General features: G+C 39.1%; 1 protein-coding gene across 1 annotated transcript in view; it reads left to right on the top strand.

Annotated features, from left to right (window-relative positions):
- LOC139932733 (B-cell receptor CD22) overlaps positions 1-19,258 on the top strand; it is a 23,908-nt gene continuing 4,650 nt past the window's right edge. The window contains exons 1-12 of the mRNA XM_078286966.1: positions 1-65; positions 177-581; positions 882-1,154; positions 1,993-2,247; positions 2,608-2,895; positions 15,209-15,487; positions 16,086-16,379; positions 17,135-17,401; positions 18,124-18,390; positions 18,732-18,813; positions 18,940-18,997; positions 19,118-19,242. Of these exons, the coding sequence (XP_078143092.1) occupies positions 5-65; positions 177-581; positions 882-1,154; positions 1,993-2,247; positions 2,608-2,895; positions 15,209-15,487; positions 16,086-16,379; positions 17,135-17,401; positions 18,124-18,390; positions 18,732-18,813; positions 18,940-18,997; positions 19,118-19,242 (2,654 nt within the window). The 5' untranslated portion in view covers positions 1-4. The remainder of the gene's footprint in view (positions 66-176; positions 582-881; positions 1,155-1,992; positions 2,248-2,607; positions 2,896-15,208; positions 15,488-16,085; positions 16,380-17,134; positions 17,402-18,123; positions 18,391-18,731; positions 18,814-18,939; positions 18,998-19,117; positions 19,243-19,258) is intronic.

The raw sequence follows: 19,258 nt of genomic DNA on the forward strand, positions 1-19,258 counted from the left end.
AAATATGATTCAGAAAACTAATGCATGGATATGCAGATGGTTGGCATTTCTGGCCCTAATAAGAGGTAGGCTTTTTATTATTCCATTATAATTATGATGTTTGCATTTGAAGACCTACATTTGGTTCAATGGCACTAAATTCACTGGCTCTTCTACCTGTGTTTTCACCACCACAGGTTTCTCTTGCTCAGCACCACTCTTCGAAATAAAAGACCGTCACCTGACAGCCAAAGAGGGGTCGTGCATTACAATTAATTGTAAAGCCATTCAACTTAATCATGAAGAAAATGCACCCTGGTTTTGGATGAAAAATGCAAAATGGAATGATGAAATCATGGATTATGATGGCACTACCACTATCATTTACAGTAACACAGCAGAACGTCAGTCACGTGTCAGTCAGGACTTGGCAGCCAGAGTGAAATACAATGGCAGTTCAAGTTTTAGCAGCAGTTCAAAAAATGCACTATGCAGTATTTTGATCAACAACCTACAGAAAACAGACAGCGGAATCTATTCTTTCAGGTTTGATGGAAACAGAAAATGGGAAACTAAGCCCGGGGTGAACCTTACAGTTGAAGGTAAGTTAATCAATCACAGATCTGAACATTATTGAAAGACATTTTTTCAGAAATATATGGGGATAAAATCCTCAATTCACCAATTGGAGTTTTAGTTATACAAACACTTCACAAAGGCAGAGCTGCTCTGGAGCTAGAAATGATCTGATTGGGAGCGAAAGCATAAATTAATGCTTTTCTGAAAATAGAAATTATTTTTGTTCATGTTGGTATGGCCTTTTTCTTGACTAGAGGTTATCATTCAGCCACCTTTTTATTTACCACTACATCACTGGTATTGTCTCACCCTCTTGTCTGCAGAAAATCCATGCCAGATCACTTTTGAGACTCCGCCTGTCATGAAGGAGAATGACACGGTAACCCTCTGGTGTTCCACATCAAGTTCATGTGCTTCATACCCACAAATTACTGGGCGCAAACAAATGGAAAATCCTCAACACAGTGACATAACTAATAAAACCACCACAGTCAGCTTTCCTGCTGGCTGGCAGGATGATGAGAAGGAGATGTCATGTCAAACACCGAGTAACACAGAAGACTGTTTGGTTTGGAAAATCCCTCTAACCGTTGAATGTAGATTCATGATTGGAGTTTAGTTGTATAATGAGATATTTATCATTTGATCACTTGACAAAACAAATTGTTACCTTTTATAAAATAGTAAATATGATCCCAAATCCTTGATTGACAAAATGACACCTCTTTAACAAACTGGATCCTCCTCATTTGGGAAGTATTAAATGAACTTCAGCTAGTGAGGTGTTGCTCCTAAACACCTCAACACCTCAAACTAATTTTTTTGGGAAATGAATATTCAGTGTAATGATGCCTTCAAGTGCTCCTTGCAAGCTGTGAGTGCAGAATCTGTGAATATGAATAGCCATGCATTCAACTGCTTTCGGACAAAATAAAGACAAAATGCACGTTGTAACAAAAATACGCTTTAGGTGACTGTTTAATTTTAGAAATCAAGTGGCACAGAGATATTTTGCGCTGCAGCCGCACAATGAAGAGGCAAATATGGGGCATCTAATTGACATAATTACTTTTTACCACACAACTTCCCTGCTCTTCATTTTTCCCTCAAGATACAGTATGTCATATCTCGGCAACTTGGTTATCTCAGAAAATTCTAACTTTTTTCAGCCATACCGCTTCACTGGGTTGTTTGTTTGTGCTAATCTCATAACTATGGTATTTGTGATAGCACTTGAAAGCAGCATAACTGTACCTAAAGTTTACCCAGTTTAAACTTGAGGAATAATACAGGAAAACTTATGAAATATGACTCCATTCCTATGCATATTAATTCACTTCTCTAGCTCTATAAATAATTCACCTACATTTTGGCTATATGCAAATGCATTTACTGTAAATTGTAGCCAATTCCTCTTTTCTTCTGTTGACTCAGATGCCCCTAAAAGAACTTCAGCTATTATGAGCCCTACAGATGCCAACGAAGGAGACTTTGTCACTCTCACTTGCTCCACTAGAGGACGTCCTAACGCCACCTTCTCCTGGTATAGAGACGGACAAAAGAATGAGACGTCTGGGGCAGAGTGGGAGATTGATTTCATTGAGGTTTCACATAGTGGAAAGTACCACTGTGTAGCTCAGAACGAGCTTGGGAATCAGACATCAAACACACTCAATATTGATGTTAAATGTGAGAACTTCTTATATTTACACTTGAATTTCATTTCCCTCATTCTGTTTCCCCTAACAAAAAATCACTATAACATTTGTCTAATATTCCCACAGGGCTTTATAGTGTATCTGTGTTTTGTTTGTTTAATCTCCTATGATATTGCTATAGATTTCACTGTGGTATAATTTTTGACCTTACAGTAGTTGTATGATGTTTTAATGTTTTGCTCTGATATTTGTGTAGTATCGATCTGAAATTTATTATGAGTTCTTTTTCTTAAGTGTTGTTTTCACCCATATATTCTGTGATAGTGCATGTTGTAAAAGTTGATTACCATTGTGAATCAACATCAAATAGTATTCAAATCTTCTGTTTCAGATGCCCCTGCTGGTGTTTACATGACGATGAATAATCAGACAATAACAAAGGACCAAGAAGTTAAAGAGGGAGATGACATAACATTAACTTGTGAAGTGAGCAAAAGCAACCCAAACCCAAAACCTCAAGATTACACTTGGTATAAAAATGAACAACTTCTTGAATTGTGGCAGAGAGATCAGAGTTACATTTACAACATCAAGCCTGAGGACAGCGGCTCCTACAAATGCGAAGCAACTAACAGTGCGGGTAGTGGCTCATCAGAGCCACATCAAATCCAGGTTCAATGTAAGTTTTACAGCCTCTGGTCCTGTATATATCAATAGGTAGAGTATGGCACAAAAAATGCAAGAGTTAGGGGTTTGATTCCCACTGGGACCATCCATACTGAAAATGCATCCACTCATGGTACTGCATGCTTTATCGTATATCGCAGTACAAAAATCTGACAATATGTATCGTGGGGCAGAAAAATGGATCATGATACATTTTATTCTGCTGTAGTAATCACAATCACAGCTTGCCCATCACAATTTCACAAGCTCTCCATCCAAATTATACTATTTGCACTTTGTAATGACATTTTTAAATTGTTGTTTACATTCTAGCAAGCCAATGCCATTGCTAGAAGGATTTGTGGGTCAGAAATAAACATAATTCTGTCAGACTTTGTTGTCATTTAACTTTTATTTATTACATCATATTGTGGTTGTATCGAATTGTGAGCCTCGTATCGCATATGTAATCATATTATGATATAAGCGTATCGTCCCATCCCTACCCGTTAGTATTCATCCATCTCAGTGCATATTAGCTAATACTCTAATACATGTCTTTTTGACTTTATTTTTGGTAAATGTAGATACTCCCAAAAATGTGACGGTAGTGGCTCGGGATGGCACCGTTGTGAGTGAAAACAGGGAATTGGTGCTGTACTGCATGGCCCAGTCCTTCCCGCCGGCGACCTACACCTGGACGAAGAGCAGCGGTGGGACGGATGAGACTGTGGGACAGAAACAGACCTTCACTGTCCGGTCCGTCACTCCCTCCCACAGCGGACTGTACAGCTGTGCAGCCACTAACGCCTTTGGAACTGGGAAATCACAGCAGGCCGAGGTCAAAGTCGAGTGTGAGTAGACTGATGCACTGATGATGGTGAAAAGGGAAAATAGAATAAATATTGATCGGACTGTCTGTGGCCAAAGGAAAAAAAAACAAACCCCCATTTTATCCAATCAATTTATCAAATAAATTATCCATTAAAAATAACATAGCTTTAAAAAAGTAAGGGTTAGTATCATGGGTTTTTATGGGATCTCTTTATGGATTGATTCATGGAGACAATAGTAATTAAGGGATTTATTTAATGCCTTACAGGGTTATTAATGAGTTATTAATGGAAAGTTCCTGCCTCGCTAAATTTTTCATTATATTAGAAAGTAAGGAGTCAAAAATTAAGGGGTGTTTAAGGGGGTTTCGATGGGGTGTCCTCCATTAACTCCCTTAACTCATTTTAAGGGGATTTTGCATGAATTAAAGGGTGAATTAATGTAAATGTAAGCTTATTTTTAGGGATTTGTAGTTCGTACGAGTCTTTAAATTGGAAGGTGTACAGATAAATTATTTCAAGAAGTAGATCCGTGTTCATATTCAGTGGTTGTTTCTTTAGTCGATGTTTACCAAGCCCCTCTGAACACTTAAAAGCAGCTTAATGAGACACCGCACTGACATTTGAATATGACTTGAAGTTGCAAATATTGTATACATCCTTTTGGAAAAAAAAACATTACCACAAATTCCTTATTCAAATTATGTAAACATATAGAGGATCTAGTCTGCAAAAGGGTCATAATTTTGTCACTTATGCTGCCTTCAGGTGCTACTGGAAATATTGAAATTATCAGTGTATCACATACGAATGACCCAATAAAGTGGCAAATAGGACTGGGAAAGTGGAAAATCGTCTATATTAGCCTACCCGAATTGTCGAAATGTGAAGTTTAGGTGTAGCATGGAAATTATCTCAGCGATTTATGGTAAAAGTGATGTACACAGTAACTGCTGGCTAATAAATCAGCTAAACTTCTGCCATTGCAGCATAAAAGCAGCTATATCCACAGATGATCTGGTGACGATGTCTCCTATGTACCTAGGATGAACAGGGAAAAGTGGAGGACTATGAGAACATCAGTGGAGCACATGCTCCTATGCATCCCATGCCATCAAACACCGACACAGACACCAGCGAAGAAGAGGTAGAGCTAAACTACTCAGGTGAGGTGAGCTTCAAGCCAAAGCCTGGCCATCAAAGAAACCACCATCACCACAACAGAGGCAACTCAGATGACGACAAGACAAGACCCAGTACTAAAATCTGACTAAAGATCTATGTACACTATGTCACTTATACAAAGTGTAAATCCAACTCCTAACCCTAGCAGTGTTACTCATACTCTACCTATTGAGCTATACAGGACCGCAAGTCAACCCTGTTCAGAATCAGGAGCATTAGGCTTTGTTTATTCAATAATGATATCACCACCATTTTGTTTTTGTTCTTTTGCCGAGGCAGCTCTGCTTTTATTGGTGTGACAGTGTGCAGTGGAAAGTGACAGGAAAGATAGAAAAAGACAATGCAACAAAGGTCAGGAGCTGGATCCGAATCCATGTCTAAGTACAAATATGGTGCAAGTACCACATTTTTGTCCAGTCACAATAAAGAGTAAAAAGAAATTGTGTGTAGAGAAGAGCAAAAGTTTACTGGCATCACTTTGACGTTCTGGGACACTGGTGTAATATTTAGTAAATTGACATGGTTACAGAATTTAAAAAAAGCCCAGAATGACATGAGTGTACTGTGGTAAAGCTGTGGTGCAACAGCTTCACTGCAATGCCCGAACAATTAGCCTAACCTGCTTTGATTTTAGCGTTTGTACGACTTCTGACTCATATCTTATCTTATCATATTTTAAGTTGTGATTATCATTGGAGAGGTAAGGCACACTTAATCGTATACTGGTTGACAGTGTCACCAGTGTGAGAGTGACTACTCAATACCAAGAAGTAACGCCGCTTGATTCTGTGTTTCCTTTAAGGGGGTGAAAATATCTTTCTATTTTACTTGATTTGATTCTTTTAATGCAATGCATTTTGCTTGTTCTTTTATATGAATTTTATCTTTTTATCTGTCTTTTATCTGCCTTCTATTGATGTAAAGCACTTTGAGCTGCATGTTGTGTATGAAAGGTGCTATACAAATAAAGATTATTATTATATCATGTACAGCTTTCTTTGAACCAGCGTGAATATACTTTTAACAAATGTCTTTTAACAAAAACCCATCAAAAGGTATCAATAAACAGTGACAGATAACACCACACCCTAACCCTCAGTTTTTAAAATTTCCTCCCAAACATGCAGTTTAACATCGACATCTGCTGTGTATAGTTTCCCACCAACTGATTTAAGTTCATTTTTATGATGTTTTCTGCTTTGCTAGACAGCGTTCAGAAGAGAGACAAGCAGGATTGACAGGAGAGAAAGAGTGAAAGATGACATGACAAAACGATCGAGAGCTGGACTCGAACCCACAGCATTACATTGCGCCTCATGCTCACTTTCAATCACGCCACCTTCACCCCTGCAGGCTTTAACAGGCTGGTCTGCTCAAAATGTCTTGTCTGGGCCTCCCTCTGTCTGTGCTGGTCCTTAGGATATCTTCCTTGTCTCCTCCGTCCCCCTCCAGCATGGCTTTATTGGCATAAACCGCCTCCACTTGTGAAGAGTTGGCCTAAGGACCAGCACAGACAGAGAGAGCACTTTGAGAAGAGGACACTTACTGTAGTTTTTCACCACAGTCTTGTTTTGTGCAGTCATGTTGTGTTGTGTTACTGATATTCACTCCACTGTTGTAACAGCAACTGCAGGTTAATTTCAACCATGCACTGCAATAGAGCTATTACAGCATACAGTATGGCTGAGGGTTTGTGTCTTTATGTGTGCAAGCATGTGTAAGCACATTTAAACTCACCTCATCAGTAACTAAAAGGTCCACCAGTCCTCTGTTGGGTGAAAGGAAGGCTGCCTTTCTTTCTTTCTTTCTTTCTTTCTTTCTTTCTTTCTTTCTTTCTTTCTTTCTTTCCTGAGACCAACACACAGTGGTGGGTAGAGTACTGAAAATCTATACTCAAGTAAAAGTACAATTACTCCCATAAAAAATTACTCAAGTAAAAGTGAAAATTACCATTTGAGAAACCTACTCAAGTAAAAGTAAAAAAAGTACCTGGTTAATGAATTACTCAAAGTACAAGTTACTTTCCATTTTAATATTTTTTAGGGTGTGCGGGCCAGTGCAAAATAATGAAAACACAGTACTTGTTGATAAAACTTTCTTAGCCCTTTATAAAACAGAATATAAGTCTGTTTAACTCTAGTATTTACAGACATTATCAAAGTAACCAAACCTATTACAGCCCCAAAATGCATTAGATACCGAATACAACACAATTCATTAAAACTCAGATTTTCTGTTCTGTAGTATTACTCCCTGTACCAAGACCTCAGTCAATCAACTAGAGAATGAAAACTTCTCTCCATTCACATTTTTCATTTGGGGATACCCATTTGTTGGAAGCTGCCTCTTGTTCTGGGTTTTGCTCCGTCATCATCGCATCGTGGTCAGAAGACAGGTGGTGCTTATTTTTCTTCCAGGCAGCTGGCAGCTTGGCGTCTGCAGTAGAGGTGCTCCTCGCGCGCTCTCCCCCCCGACACTCAATCCCCGCATTTAGAGCAGACTAGTTGTAACAAAGGTATAAATGGCAAATGTAGTGAAGTAAAAAGTAGATTACTGGCTCAAAAATATACTTGAGTAAAGAGTAGAAGTACAGTTTAAAAAAAAGAACTAAAAGTACTCGTTCCTTAAAAAAAACTACTTTTTTACTCATGTGCGTTACTTGTAATGCGTTACTACCCACCCCTGCCAACACAATATGTCATTGTTAATAACATAATCTCGCTAACATCTAGATTTACCCTAATATATGTTAATCTCTTCTTTCAAAGGCATGTAACACAGTAAAACAGCAGGCCTACTACTACAATGATCGTACCTTGTAGTAAGCTTAACTATCATGGGCCAATCTCCTCTAGGTTTGTCTCTAGGAGCGAATAAGTCACGGCTAGTTATGTGGTTGGCAAGATATACAACTGTTTATTGCCACACACAAATTACACCTCACAGTAAACAAACAATAAAACAAATGTCCAGCACTATGCTGTCTTTCTGTCCCAAAGTTCTTTTAGCCCAGAGTTCAATCCATCAGTATTCCTTTAAGGTAAGTTCCATGTGTGTGTTGCTGTGTGTGTGTGTGTGTGTGTGTGTGTGTGTGTTACTACCCGGGTAGTGTATTCGGTTGAGATCTCATAGGCTTATCTGTTCCAGAAGATCGCTCGCTGCAACTGCAGGTGATGAGGAAGTACGCTGGATGATACCATGCACACACTCCTTGGATGGGATGGGAATCCGGCTCACTGTATTTCAATCAACGTTGTCCAGCAAAAATTGCAGACTTTCACGGAGATCCGGACTCAAAAACATGCACCGCGGCATCAAAACAGTCGCAACCAAAATCGTATCGTAATCAGGAAAGAACACAACCTTTGATAAATTCTGCACATTAATCACTTAATGATTCTCTAGCTTTACTCTCTCACTTTACTCGACGGAGTTCTAATGTGCTCTCCTCTAAATCCCAATCTGCTCTGCCTATATGGAAGGCCAACCGTTGTGAAGGCGATGCAGTCTAAAGACATACTCTTGTGCCCTGTAGCGGTCTTCTTGTGTAACTACTAAAGCTTGCTGATCCACTTTATGTGGGTTACAGGCATATTTAGGCATGTCCAGGGGTGTCCTTTGTCACACATGAAATTTGAATTGAAATTTGAATTTGACACATATGGTCAAATGTGTCTGTGTCCCATCCACCACCCACCCTACTCCATCTCCAAAGTGTCCTGTACACAACACTGCTTGTTAGTTGCTGTTTTTTCTGCTAAATACTCAAAGTGTTTCTTAGTCACTCACCTTTTAAAAATGGCAAAAGAGTGAAATACGCCTTTTTGGCACAAACATTGTCCCAATACAGCCATGCAGAATATGGGCGTATGTAAGTAAACAATTGTAAAACACATTCATTTTAATACAAATCTAGCAATTACAATTCAATCAACACTGAAATATAAAACAAAATCAGAATGAATATTTTTATCTTGAAGTAATGCTCAGCAACTTTCACCAAGGCCTTTAAAACTGTAGGCTACATGGATCATATCAAATTGATTGATACATTTTTTCTGTTAAAAACTTTTAATAAACCTTTTTAATAAACCTCACAAACCTAGCGCGCCCCCTAGAGGCCTGGAGCACTTACGTTGTGTTGACTGCATTTGCAGCGTTTTTCGGTTGCATTTGTTTTCGGGGTTTGTGTGTTTTTGACTTTGCATCGTTTCTGTATTTGCAGCGTGTTTGCTGTTAATGAATTTGTTTTGGCTTTCTGCAGCACGTTTTTTCATTTGCAGCACGTTTCCGTTGTTGTATTTGTTTTGGATTTTCGTATGTGTTTTTGAATTGGCATTGTTTCTGAAGCTGCAGCACGTTTCTCCTAATGGAAATGTTTTGGGCCGTTGTAGCACATTTGCCCTTGTCAGCCACCGTACATATCAGTCTAGATCTCTGACACCTTCTATGAAACCTCATCTTAAGATGTTTATCACACCTCTCTGTTTCTCTGTATTGCTCACTGGTTTTCCCTGCCTGTCAGTCTCTCTCACACACATACTCACACCCAGACACGCACACACACACACATGCAAACATCACACCTGTCTCAGGCACATGTCATTACGGGTTTCAGGTACAGGTTGTTTAGAGAAGAGGTATTTAGCTTTTGAAAAGAAAAAGGGGATATGATAATGCCGGTACTCTCTGCAGAAGCATGATTTAATTCAAAAGGAAGCGTATTGTTACCTCCACCAAGGAGGTTGTGTTTTAGGTGCCATTTGTTTGTTTGTCTGTTTGTTTGTCTGTTAGCAGGATTACGGAAAAACTACTGGCCCGATTTTCATGAAACTTTGTGGAAGGGTGTAGCACGGGCCAAGGAAGAACCCGTTAAATTTTGGAGCGGATCCGGATCCGACTCACGAACAAGCAATAATAGCAGGAACCTTGGCGGAGCTCTGCGCTCTCCGAGAGCCCTTATAGTTATATTATAAGAATGGCTGTTTGGGAGGTTTCATGGATCCTTGGGTGATAAGATGTATTCTAGATGAAATGTATTAAAGTAAAACAATGAAAAAGGGCAGAATTAGTTTTATGTTTTTTCACAGGGCAACAGCATAATGTTCCAGGCATCTTTGATCAGTCTGATTATCTCCATAGCAACTGAGACTTTGAAATCAACTCAGTGTAACCTGATGCACGTTAGGTTGTGAGTATGTTGCTACCCCTAGATTTGTATTCTCATCTTGACCAGTTCACACTCCTAACATTATAAAATAACATTTTGAATCTACAGGCCTAAGTATTTAATGGGAATATTAACATATTTACATTCATCTAATACTGACCTAGAATATTAATTAGGATATGAATAGGATACTAAAAATGATGTGATCATGCTGCCATGCTAGCATTACTTACGTCAGCATGCATTTTGAGTTGACCTAAGTGCTGTTAGAATCCTCTACCCACAATGCTTGTTCAGTGTCAAAAGTGGGGTTTTGCTTGGTGTCAAAAGGGCATACGTGCAGTTACGCCCTTTTGGCAGCAAACAAAATTAAAACTTATGGGTCATGATTTCAGTTGTGTCCTTTTGGCACTGAAAAGATCTCACTGAGACCTTTCAATTGATAATACTCATATTCGCCCAAAATCGCACTTACGCCCCTTTGGCTCCAAGCCCTCGATATGTTTGTAACGGTGTGTGGAAACAGTAACACTTTTTGACTGGAGATGTCTAAAACTGTTCAACACTTGGAAAGTTAACATGAGTGCAGTGCAAAGACGGTATCGCCCCTGTTTAGGCTACTATTGGATTGTAATGGACATTCGGCTGTCACTGTAAGTAAGGAAAGGTTTTACAGTAGGTGTTGCACAGTGTGTGCAGTGAGTGAGGATAAAAATACTCCATCACCTTAAAGTTTCTGTTCGCTGGCTCGCCTATATCAGGAATGCAAATTCTGTCGGTGAGGTCTATGAACTTCCCTTTTTAATCTTAATCTTACTTTAGAAAGGAGGATGTGTGCTGCAGACTGCTCTAAATGGTTCTCCTGAGGTAAGAATGAGCTCGTTTGTGCTTCTGTCTAAAATGTTTCCTCTAATGTCATTGTTTGAAAAAGTCATCTGCATGTATGTACGGGTGTAGCGCTCTTATGTGAAATACCAAAAACTGAAAGTTTCATGTGTATCTGTGGAAATGTAGCAATACTGGATTCATTTTTGACAATATTACCCATATGTTTTTGAAATAGAAAGACAAAATATATACAAAAATGCAATATAGCCTACTGTAAAAGGAAGGCATTCAATGTGTGTGATTCTGTACGAAAGTCTTAGGGTGTGGTGTCTTATGGGTAGCCTATACTTTGAATGCATGACTAGTGAAGCAGAAAACAGTAAATTAAACATACTGTATCACTTAAGTCAGATGAAAACCTTGTATCTCCAAAGTCAAGTTTTCAGGATTGAAGGAAAAACAGCCTGATTTGTGAAACTTAATTTCAACAACAAACTTTATTTGTAGGACACTTTCAAAAAGTGTGTTACAAAGTGCTTTACATATAACGAAACAATTATAACTGCACTGTGGATCTTAACAAACCATTTAGATACATTCTGAATTTTCTTAAAACTAAATGAAAAATTCTGCCAGTGGGGTGAGATAAGTTAACTTCAGTTGTTTCCAGTGCAGTTTTGTTTGTTACGGGAATTCTTTAGACACAAGTGTCACTATCTTGAAATAAGGAAGAATAAGGCAGACCACACCACACCTATAATAAAAAAGAGAAGAAGAAAATTCTTGATTTACACTTGATTTGCACTGGCAGATGTTCTTGAAAACATTTTAAGACCCAATTCTAGATTAAAGGACTTGTTAAGACGGATGGTTTTCAGTTAAAACGGGCAGCGTTTGAGTTTGACAGACACACTTTTGACTTTGAGATTGTGAATGGATTTCATGGGGTCGTACATGTGTAAATAACCTTGTTAACTTTATGTGCAAAAAATTTAAAACATAAAAAAAACCTGGAGTTACAAGGTTCTCACAAGACTGGAGCAGCCTGGAGTTGTAATATGACACATGCAAATGCTCACATGTACACACCCCCACACACACACACATACACACACACACACACACACACACACACACACACAAACACAAACACACACAAACTCAAACACATACAAACACATACATATTTTTTGTTTCAGGTGTAAATATGATTCAGAAAACTAACGCATGGATATGCAGATGGTTGGCATTTCTGGCCCTAATAAGAGGTAGGCTTTTTATTATTCCATTATAATTATGATGTTTGCATTTGAAGACCTACATTTGGTTCAATGGCACTAAATTCACTGGCTCTTCTACCTGTGTTTTCACCACCACAGGTTTCTCTTGCTCAGCACCACTCTTCGAAATAAAAGACCGTCACCTGACAGCCAAAGAGGGGTCGTGCATTACAATTAATTGTAAAGCCATTCAACTTAATCATGAAGAAAATGAACCCTGGTTTTGGATGAAAAATGCAAAATGGAATGATGAAATCATGGATTATGATGGCACTACCACTATCATTTACAGTAACACAGCAGAACGTCAGTCACGTGTCAGTCAGGACTTGGCAGCCAGAGTGAAATACAATGGCAGTTCAAGTTTTAGCAGCAGTTCAAAAAATGCACTATGCAGTATTTTGATCAACAACCTACAGAAAACAGACAGCGGAATCTATTCTTTCAGGTTTGATGGAAACAGAAAATGGGAAACTAAGCCCGGGGTGAACCTTACAGTTAAAGGTAAGTTAATCAATCACAGATCTGAACATTATTGAAAGACATTTTCAGAAATATATGGGGATAAAATCCTCAGTTCACCAATTGGAGTTTTAGTTATACAAACACTTCACAAAGGCAGAGCTGCTCTGGAGCTAGAAATGATCTGATTGGGAGCGAAAGCATAAATTAATGCTTTTCTGAAAATAGAAATTATTTTTGTTCATGTTGGTATGGCCTTTTTCTTGACTAGAGGTCATCATTCAGCCACCTTTTTATTTACCACTACATCACTGGTATTGTCTCACCCTCTTGTCTGCAGAAAATCCATGCCAGATCACTTTTGAGACTCCGCCTGTCGTGAAGGAGAATGACACGGTAACCCTCCGGTGTTCCACATCAAGTTCATGTGCTTCATACCCACAAATTACTGGGCGCAAACAAATGGAAAATCCTCAACACAGTGACAACAAAAGCATTAAAACCACCACAGTCAGCTTTCCTGCTGGCTGGGAGGATGATGAGAAGGAGATGTCATGTCAAACACCGAGTAACACAGAAGACTGTTTGGTTCGGAAAATCCTTCTAACCGTTGAATGTAAGTTCATGATTGGAGTTTAGTTGTATAATGAGACATTTATCATTTGAGTAGTGTGGCACTTAACAAAACAAATTATACCTTTAATAAAATAGTAAATATGATCCCAAATCCGTGATTGATAAAATGACACCTCTTTAACAAACTGGATCCTCTTTCGGAAGTATTGAATGATGAACTTCATGATGAACACCTCAAACTCACATTGTTTGTTGGAAATGAATACTCAATCTAATGATGCCTTCAAGTGCTCCTTGTAAGCTCCTTCTTCCGAGTGCAGAAGCTGTGAATATGAATAGCCATGCATTCAAGTGCTTTCGGACAAAATAAAGACAAAATGCACGCTGTAACAAAAGTACGCTTTAGATGGCTGTTTAATTTTAGAAATCAAGGGCCACAGAGATATTTTGCGCTGCAGCCGCACAATGAAGAAGCAAAAATCTGGCATCTAATTGACATAATCACTTTTTACCACACAGTTTCCCTGCTCTTCACCATTTTCCCCTCGAGATATATCTCGGCAACTTGGGTATCTCCGAAAATTCTCACAGCCATACCGCTTTGTTGGGTTGTTTGATTATGCTAATCTCATAATTACAGTGATTTATGATAGCACTTGAAGGCAGCATAACTATACGTAAAAACCACCTTCACCTTTGTGTGGTACTAGGTAAACTTAGCTTGAGGAATAATGAATTCTCTCTGTAGCTAAATGTTCAAAGGGACACTAATGAAATACAATGCATAATAATTCACTTCTCTATCTCTATAAATAATTCACCTACATTTTGGCTATATGCAAATGCATTTACTGTAAATTGTAGCCAATTCCTCTTTTCTTCTGTTGACTCAGATGCCCCTAAAACAACTTCAGCTATTATGAGCCCTACAGATGCCAACGAAGGAGACCTTGTCACTCTCACTTGCTCCACTAGAGGACGTCCTAGCGCCACCTTCTCCTGGTATAGAGACGGACAAAAAGCGAAGTCTGAGGCAGAGTGGAAGATTGATTTCATTGAGGTTTCACATAGTGGAAAGTACCACTGTGTAGCTCAAAACGAGCTTGGGAATCAGACATCAAACACACTCAATATTGATGTTAAATGTGAGAACTTCTTATATTTACACTTGAATTTCATTTCCCTCACTAAAGAGACCTCATTCTGTTTCCCCTAACAAAAAATCACTATAACATTTGTCTAATATTCCCACAGGGCTTTATAGTATATCTGTGTTTTGTTTGTTTAATCTCCTATGATATTGCTCCTAGGATTTTACTGTGGTATCATTTTTGACCTTACAGTAGTTGTATGATGTTTTAATGTTTTGCTCTGATATTTGTGTAGTATCGATCTGAAATTTATTATGAGTTCTTTTTCTGTAAGTGTTGTTTTCACCCATATATTTTGTGATAGTGCATGTTGTAAAAGTTGATTATCATTGTGAATCAACGTCAAATAGTATTCAAATCTTCTGTTTCAGATGCCCCTGCTGGTGTTTACATGACGATGAATAATCAAACAATAACAAAGGACCAAGAAGTTAAAGAGGGAGATGACATAACATTAACTTGTGAAGTGAGCAAAAGCAACCCAAACCCAAAACCTCAAGATTACACTTGGTATAAAAACGAACAGCCTCTTGAATTGTGGCAGGGAGATCAGAGTTACATTTACAACATCAAGCCTGAGGACAGCGGCTCCTACAAATGCGAAGCAACTAACAGTGCGGGTAGTGGCTCATCAGAGCCACATAAAATCCAGGTTCAATGTAAGTTTTACAGCCTCTGGTCCTGTATATATCAATAGGTAGAGTATGGCACAAAAAATGCAAGGGTTAGGGGTTTGATTCCCACTGGGACCATCCATACTGAAAATGCATCCACTCATGGTACTGCATGTTGCTTTGGATTCACTGAAACCAAACCAAAGTTTTTTTTCCATTTTTTACAGATAGTCCGAGAAGCACTGTGGTTTCCAGCAGTGGTTCTTTTAACAACCAGGTGAAAGTGAGTCACGACCTCACATTAACCTGTAACACCGATGCCTATCCTGTCCCAGTGAGGTACTCCTGGTACCACAACTCCTCACAGTGGAAGGCCAAGCCGACTGATGGGAAAACCCTTCAATTGACGCGGGTAGAAAGAAAGGATGGTGGATATTACATGTGCAGCGCCATCAACAGCATTAACCAAGGGGAGAATAGCACCAGTTTGCACATACAAGTACTTTGTAAGTAGTAGTGTTGTATGGACAAAGTTGTACCCATCTGTGATGTGAACGTTTTTCTCAACAGGAAGCAGGTGGATATCCCAAAATCAGCATTTATTAGGGATGGGACGATATATCGCAATACAAAAAATGTGACAATACGTATCGTGGGGCAGAAAAATTAATCACGATATTAGCTACATTTTACTCTGCTGTAGTAATCACAAATGAAACGGCTTGATCATCACAATTTCACAAGCTAGTCAAAATCAAAATTATATTATTTGCACTTTGTGGTGACATTTTTAAATAGTTGTTTACATTCTAGCAAGCCAATGCCATTGCTAGAAAGATCTGTGGCTCAGAAATGAACATAACTCTGCACAGTCAGACTTTGTTGACTGTGCAACTTTTATTTATTACATCGTTTCGTGGTTGTGTCGAATTGTGAACCCCATATCGCACATTGAATCATATGGTGAGATAAGCGTATCGTCCCATCCCTAGCATTTATAACTTGTACCAATCTATCAATGTTTTATAATTGTGTATCTTTGTTTGTCTTTTTTTAAACAGTTTCAGGACAGGGGTCAAGCTCACACCTATTTCTTTTCCACAGATCCTCCCACTAGACCTGTGCTGTCTATGGTTCGTGAGGTGAGGGAAGGTCGCGTCATCACCATTGGCTGCACCGTTGAAAGCTTCCCACCGTCAGACCTCACCTTGACACGGACCTCCAAGTCAGACCCTCGCTCTTCCTCACGGCGGTTTCCTGAATCCAGTTATCGTTCACACCCTCCCAACACTCTTCAAGTCTCATTTAATGTGACTTCAACCCACGCAGGCCTTTACTGCTGTAATGCCAGGAACTCTGAAGGGTCCAACTGGACAGAAAAGGAGTTGAATGTGACATGTGAGTGCAGCTCATTCCTCACAGTAATGCATCTGAACTAATCCTGCGTAATCTGGAAGGGAGGGAGCACTGCGTTAGTGTAAAATGGACAGATGGATGTAGGTAACAGCTATGAGTCAGAATAAGTCAATGAGTCAAGTCGTTATGACCCAGTCAAAACCAGTAGTTACCAGCAAAAAAATGGCCTATGCAACCTGTCTCATTACAATAATTAAAATATCTTTATTTCACACAGCAAGAATAGATACAAACAAATCTGTCCTTGTCATGTAAAAATTAAAATGCCTTTAATTTCACCCAGTAAGAAAGAGAAATGGTGTCTTGTACAAGATTTTGTTGCTAGGAATTTTAATGTATATTTACAAAGATGCATTTAGCTTTCTTGCCCTGATGAAGACCTTATGGTCGAAAAGCGTAGGCTCTAAGTGCCTTGGGCTTTGTGCATACAGCTCAAGAGTTAACTTTTTCCTCACTGGAGGCTTTCAATCTTAGAGTTAGTATCTCAATTTTCACTACTGTTTCTTAATCCACAAGAGCAAGTGTTACTTCTGTCTATATTTACAATCATTTTGCTTGCATTGGCCTATTCTGATTTCATATGCACAGTGAATCATGATTTTGTTGTCATTGAACTTTTATTTATTACATCGTATTGTGGTTGTATCATCCCATCCCTACCCGTTACTATTCATCTCAGTGCATATTGGCTAATACTCTAATACATGTCTTTTTGACTTTATTTTTGGTAAATGTAGATAGCCCCAAAATTGTGACGGTAATGGCTCGGGATGGCACCGTTGTGAGTGAAAACAGGGAGTTGGTGCTGTACTGCATGGCCCAGTCCTTCCCGCCGGCGACCTACACCTGGACAAAGAGCAGTGGTGGGACGGATGAGACTGTGGGACTGAAACAGACCTTCACTGTCCGGTCCGTCACTCCCTCCCACAGCGGACTGTACAGCTGCACAGCCACTAACGCCTTTGGAACTGGGAAATCACAGCAGGCCGAGGTCAAAGTCGAGTGTGAGTAGACTGATGCACTGATGATGGTGAAAAGGGAAAATAGAATAAATATTGATCGAATTGAAATAAACCCCCATTTTATCCAATCAATTTATCAAATCAATTATCCATTAAAAATAACATAGCTTTAAAAAAGTAAGGGTTAGTATCATGGGTTTTTATGGGATCTATTTATGGGTTGATTGATGGAGACAATAGTAATTAAGGGATTTTTTTTTATGCCTTTTGTTCATGGTTTACAGGGTTATTAATGAGTTATTAATGGAAAGTTCCTGCCTAGCTGAATTTTTCATTATACTAGAAAGTAAGGAGTCAAAAATTAAGGGGTGTTTAAGAGGGTTTCGATGGGGAGTCCTCCATTAACAACTCCCTTAACTAATTTTAAGGGGATTTTGCATGAATTAAAGGGTGAATTAATGTAAACCAATGTAAATGTAAGGTTATCTTACGGAATGAACCGAAACCAGGAAGGAACCAAAAATCGACTTTTGTTACAGGGTCCATAATGCACTTGGTTGTGCGTCAAGATTACAACTTCTGATCTTTGAAGTAGGAGGTTATGAGAAGCACTTGAAGGCAGCAATAGTGTTCTTTTAAAAGCCCCATAATTTGTTTGTGCTATCATTCATATCATTTATCATTTTGTAAGACTGTAAGATGTCATATTTTATTCTGATTATATTATTATAATCTCAATTATATTCTCAATTTCCATGCTTTAGACGCTCCGAAACACGCAGAGATCGTTGTCCTGAACAGCACCTCACTGCCGGACGGGATGCGCTCTGTGGTGCTGAGCTGCAGGAGTCACAGCTTTCCCCCAATCAACCGCTATCTGTTGTACAGGATCGAGAAGGGAGACAAGCACACGTTTGTCGCTGAGCAACAGAACCACACTGTTTACTCAAACCAATCGGGAATATACTACTGTGTCGCCGGAAACGGAATCGCTACCAAAACGTCTGAAACACTCAAGGTGTTTCTTGACCGTGAGTGATTTCCAAGACCATATATTACCATAAAAACACAGGTAGTCATTACAATAAGGTAAAGATGCTGGAAGGCAAGGAGGATTATTATTATTATGTATTATTATTTCCATAAATTGCTCTCGCGCTTTCAAAAAGGAGACGTGTTTGAGGTTTTCTCATAAAATAAGCTAGGCCTATTTCAGATTTGTGGACCACAGTACAAAAACACACTTCCCCCCCCCCCAATAAAATCAAAGCAATTTGACTTTGAGGCAGATATTAAAATATACTGAATAACTTATGTTCGATGCCAACACTGACGTTTTTCCTGTCTCTCTCTCTCTTTCCTCGAATCACAGGAGGTTTTATAAAGGTCCTCAAGTTCTTCACCTTGTTTGTTATTGTTCTGCTTGTGGCTCTGATCTTCTTCCTTTTCTACAGGTAGCCTAAAAATAAATAAATAAAATATTTAAGATCAAAAATACGGAATTTCAAAAATGGAATAGGTTAAAACAAGCATATATAATCAGAACTAGCGTAAATCAGTATCTTGTCTTTTATTTTCAGAGCCCAGAGAACCAAGACAATTCAACAAGGAACTTCCAACACTTGCTTTGGTTTTTGGGTGATGAGCCATTTTACAGTACAACCCTTTGTACTCCTTTATTTAATGCAGATGAAGAAAAATGACATATCTCATAGTGTGTGTGTGTGTGTGTGTGTCTCTGTATGTAAACCCATTCAGGGCACCAGAGGGAATCTGACGAACGAGGCCGGCCTGGCAGAGCCTTCTAGGAGCAGAGACGACCTTTTGCCAGACCAACCGTACCGTCCACAGCCCCAACCCTGCCGGCCGCGACCAGACGACACGTAAGACAGCAGACAG

Source organism: Centroberyx gerrardi, chromosome 12 (assembly GCF_048128805.1).
Source record: "Centroberyx gerrardi isolate f3 chromosome 12, fCenGer3.hap1.cur.20231027, whole genome shotgun sequence".
Lineage (NCBI taxonomy): Eukaryota > Metazoa > Chordata > Actinopteri > Beryciformes > Berycidae > Centroberyx > Centroberyx gerrardi.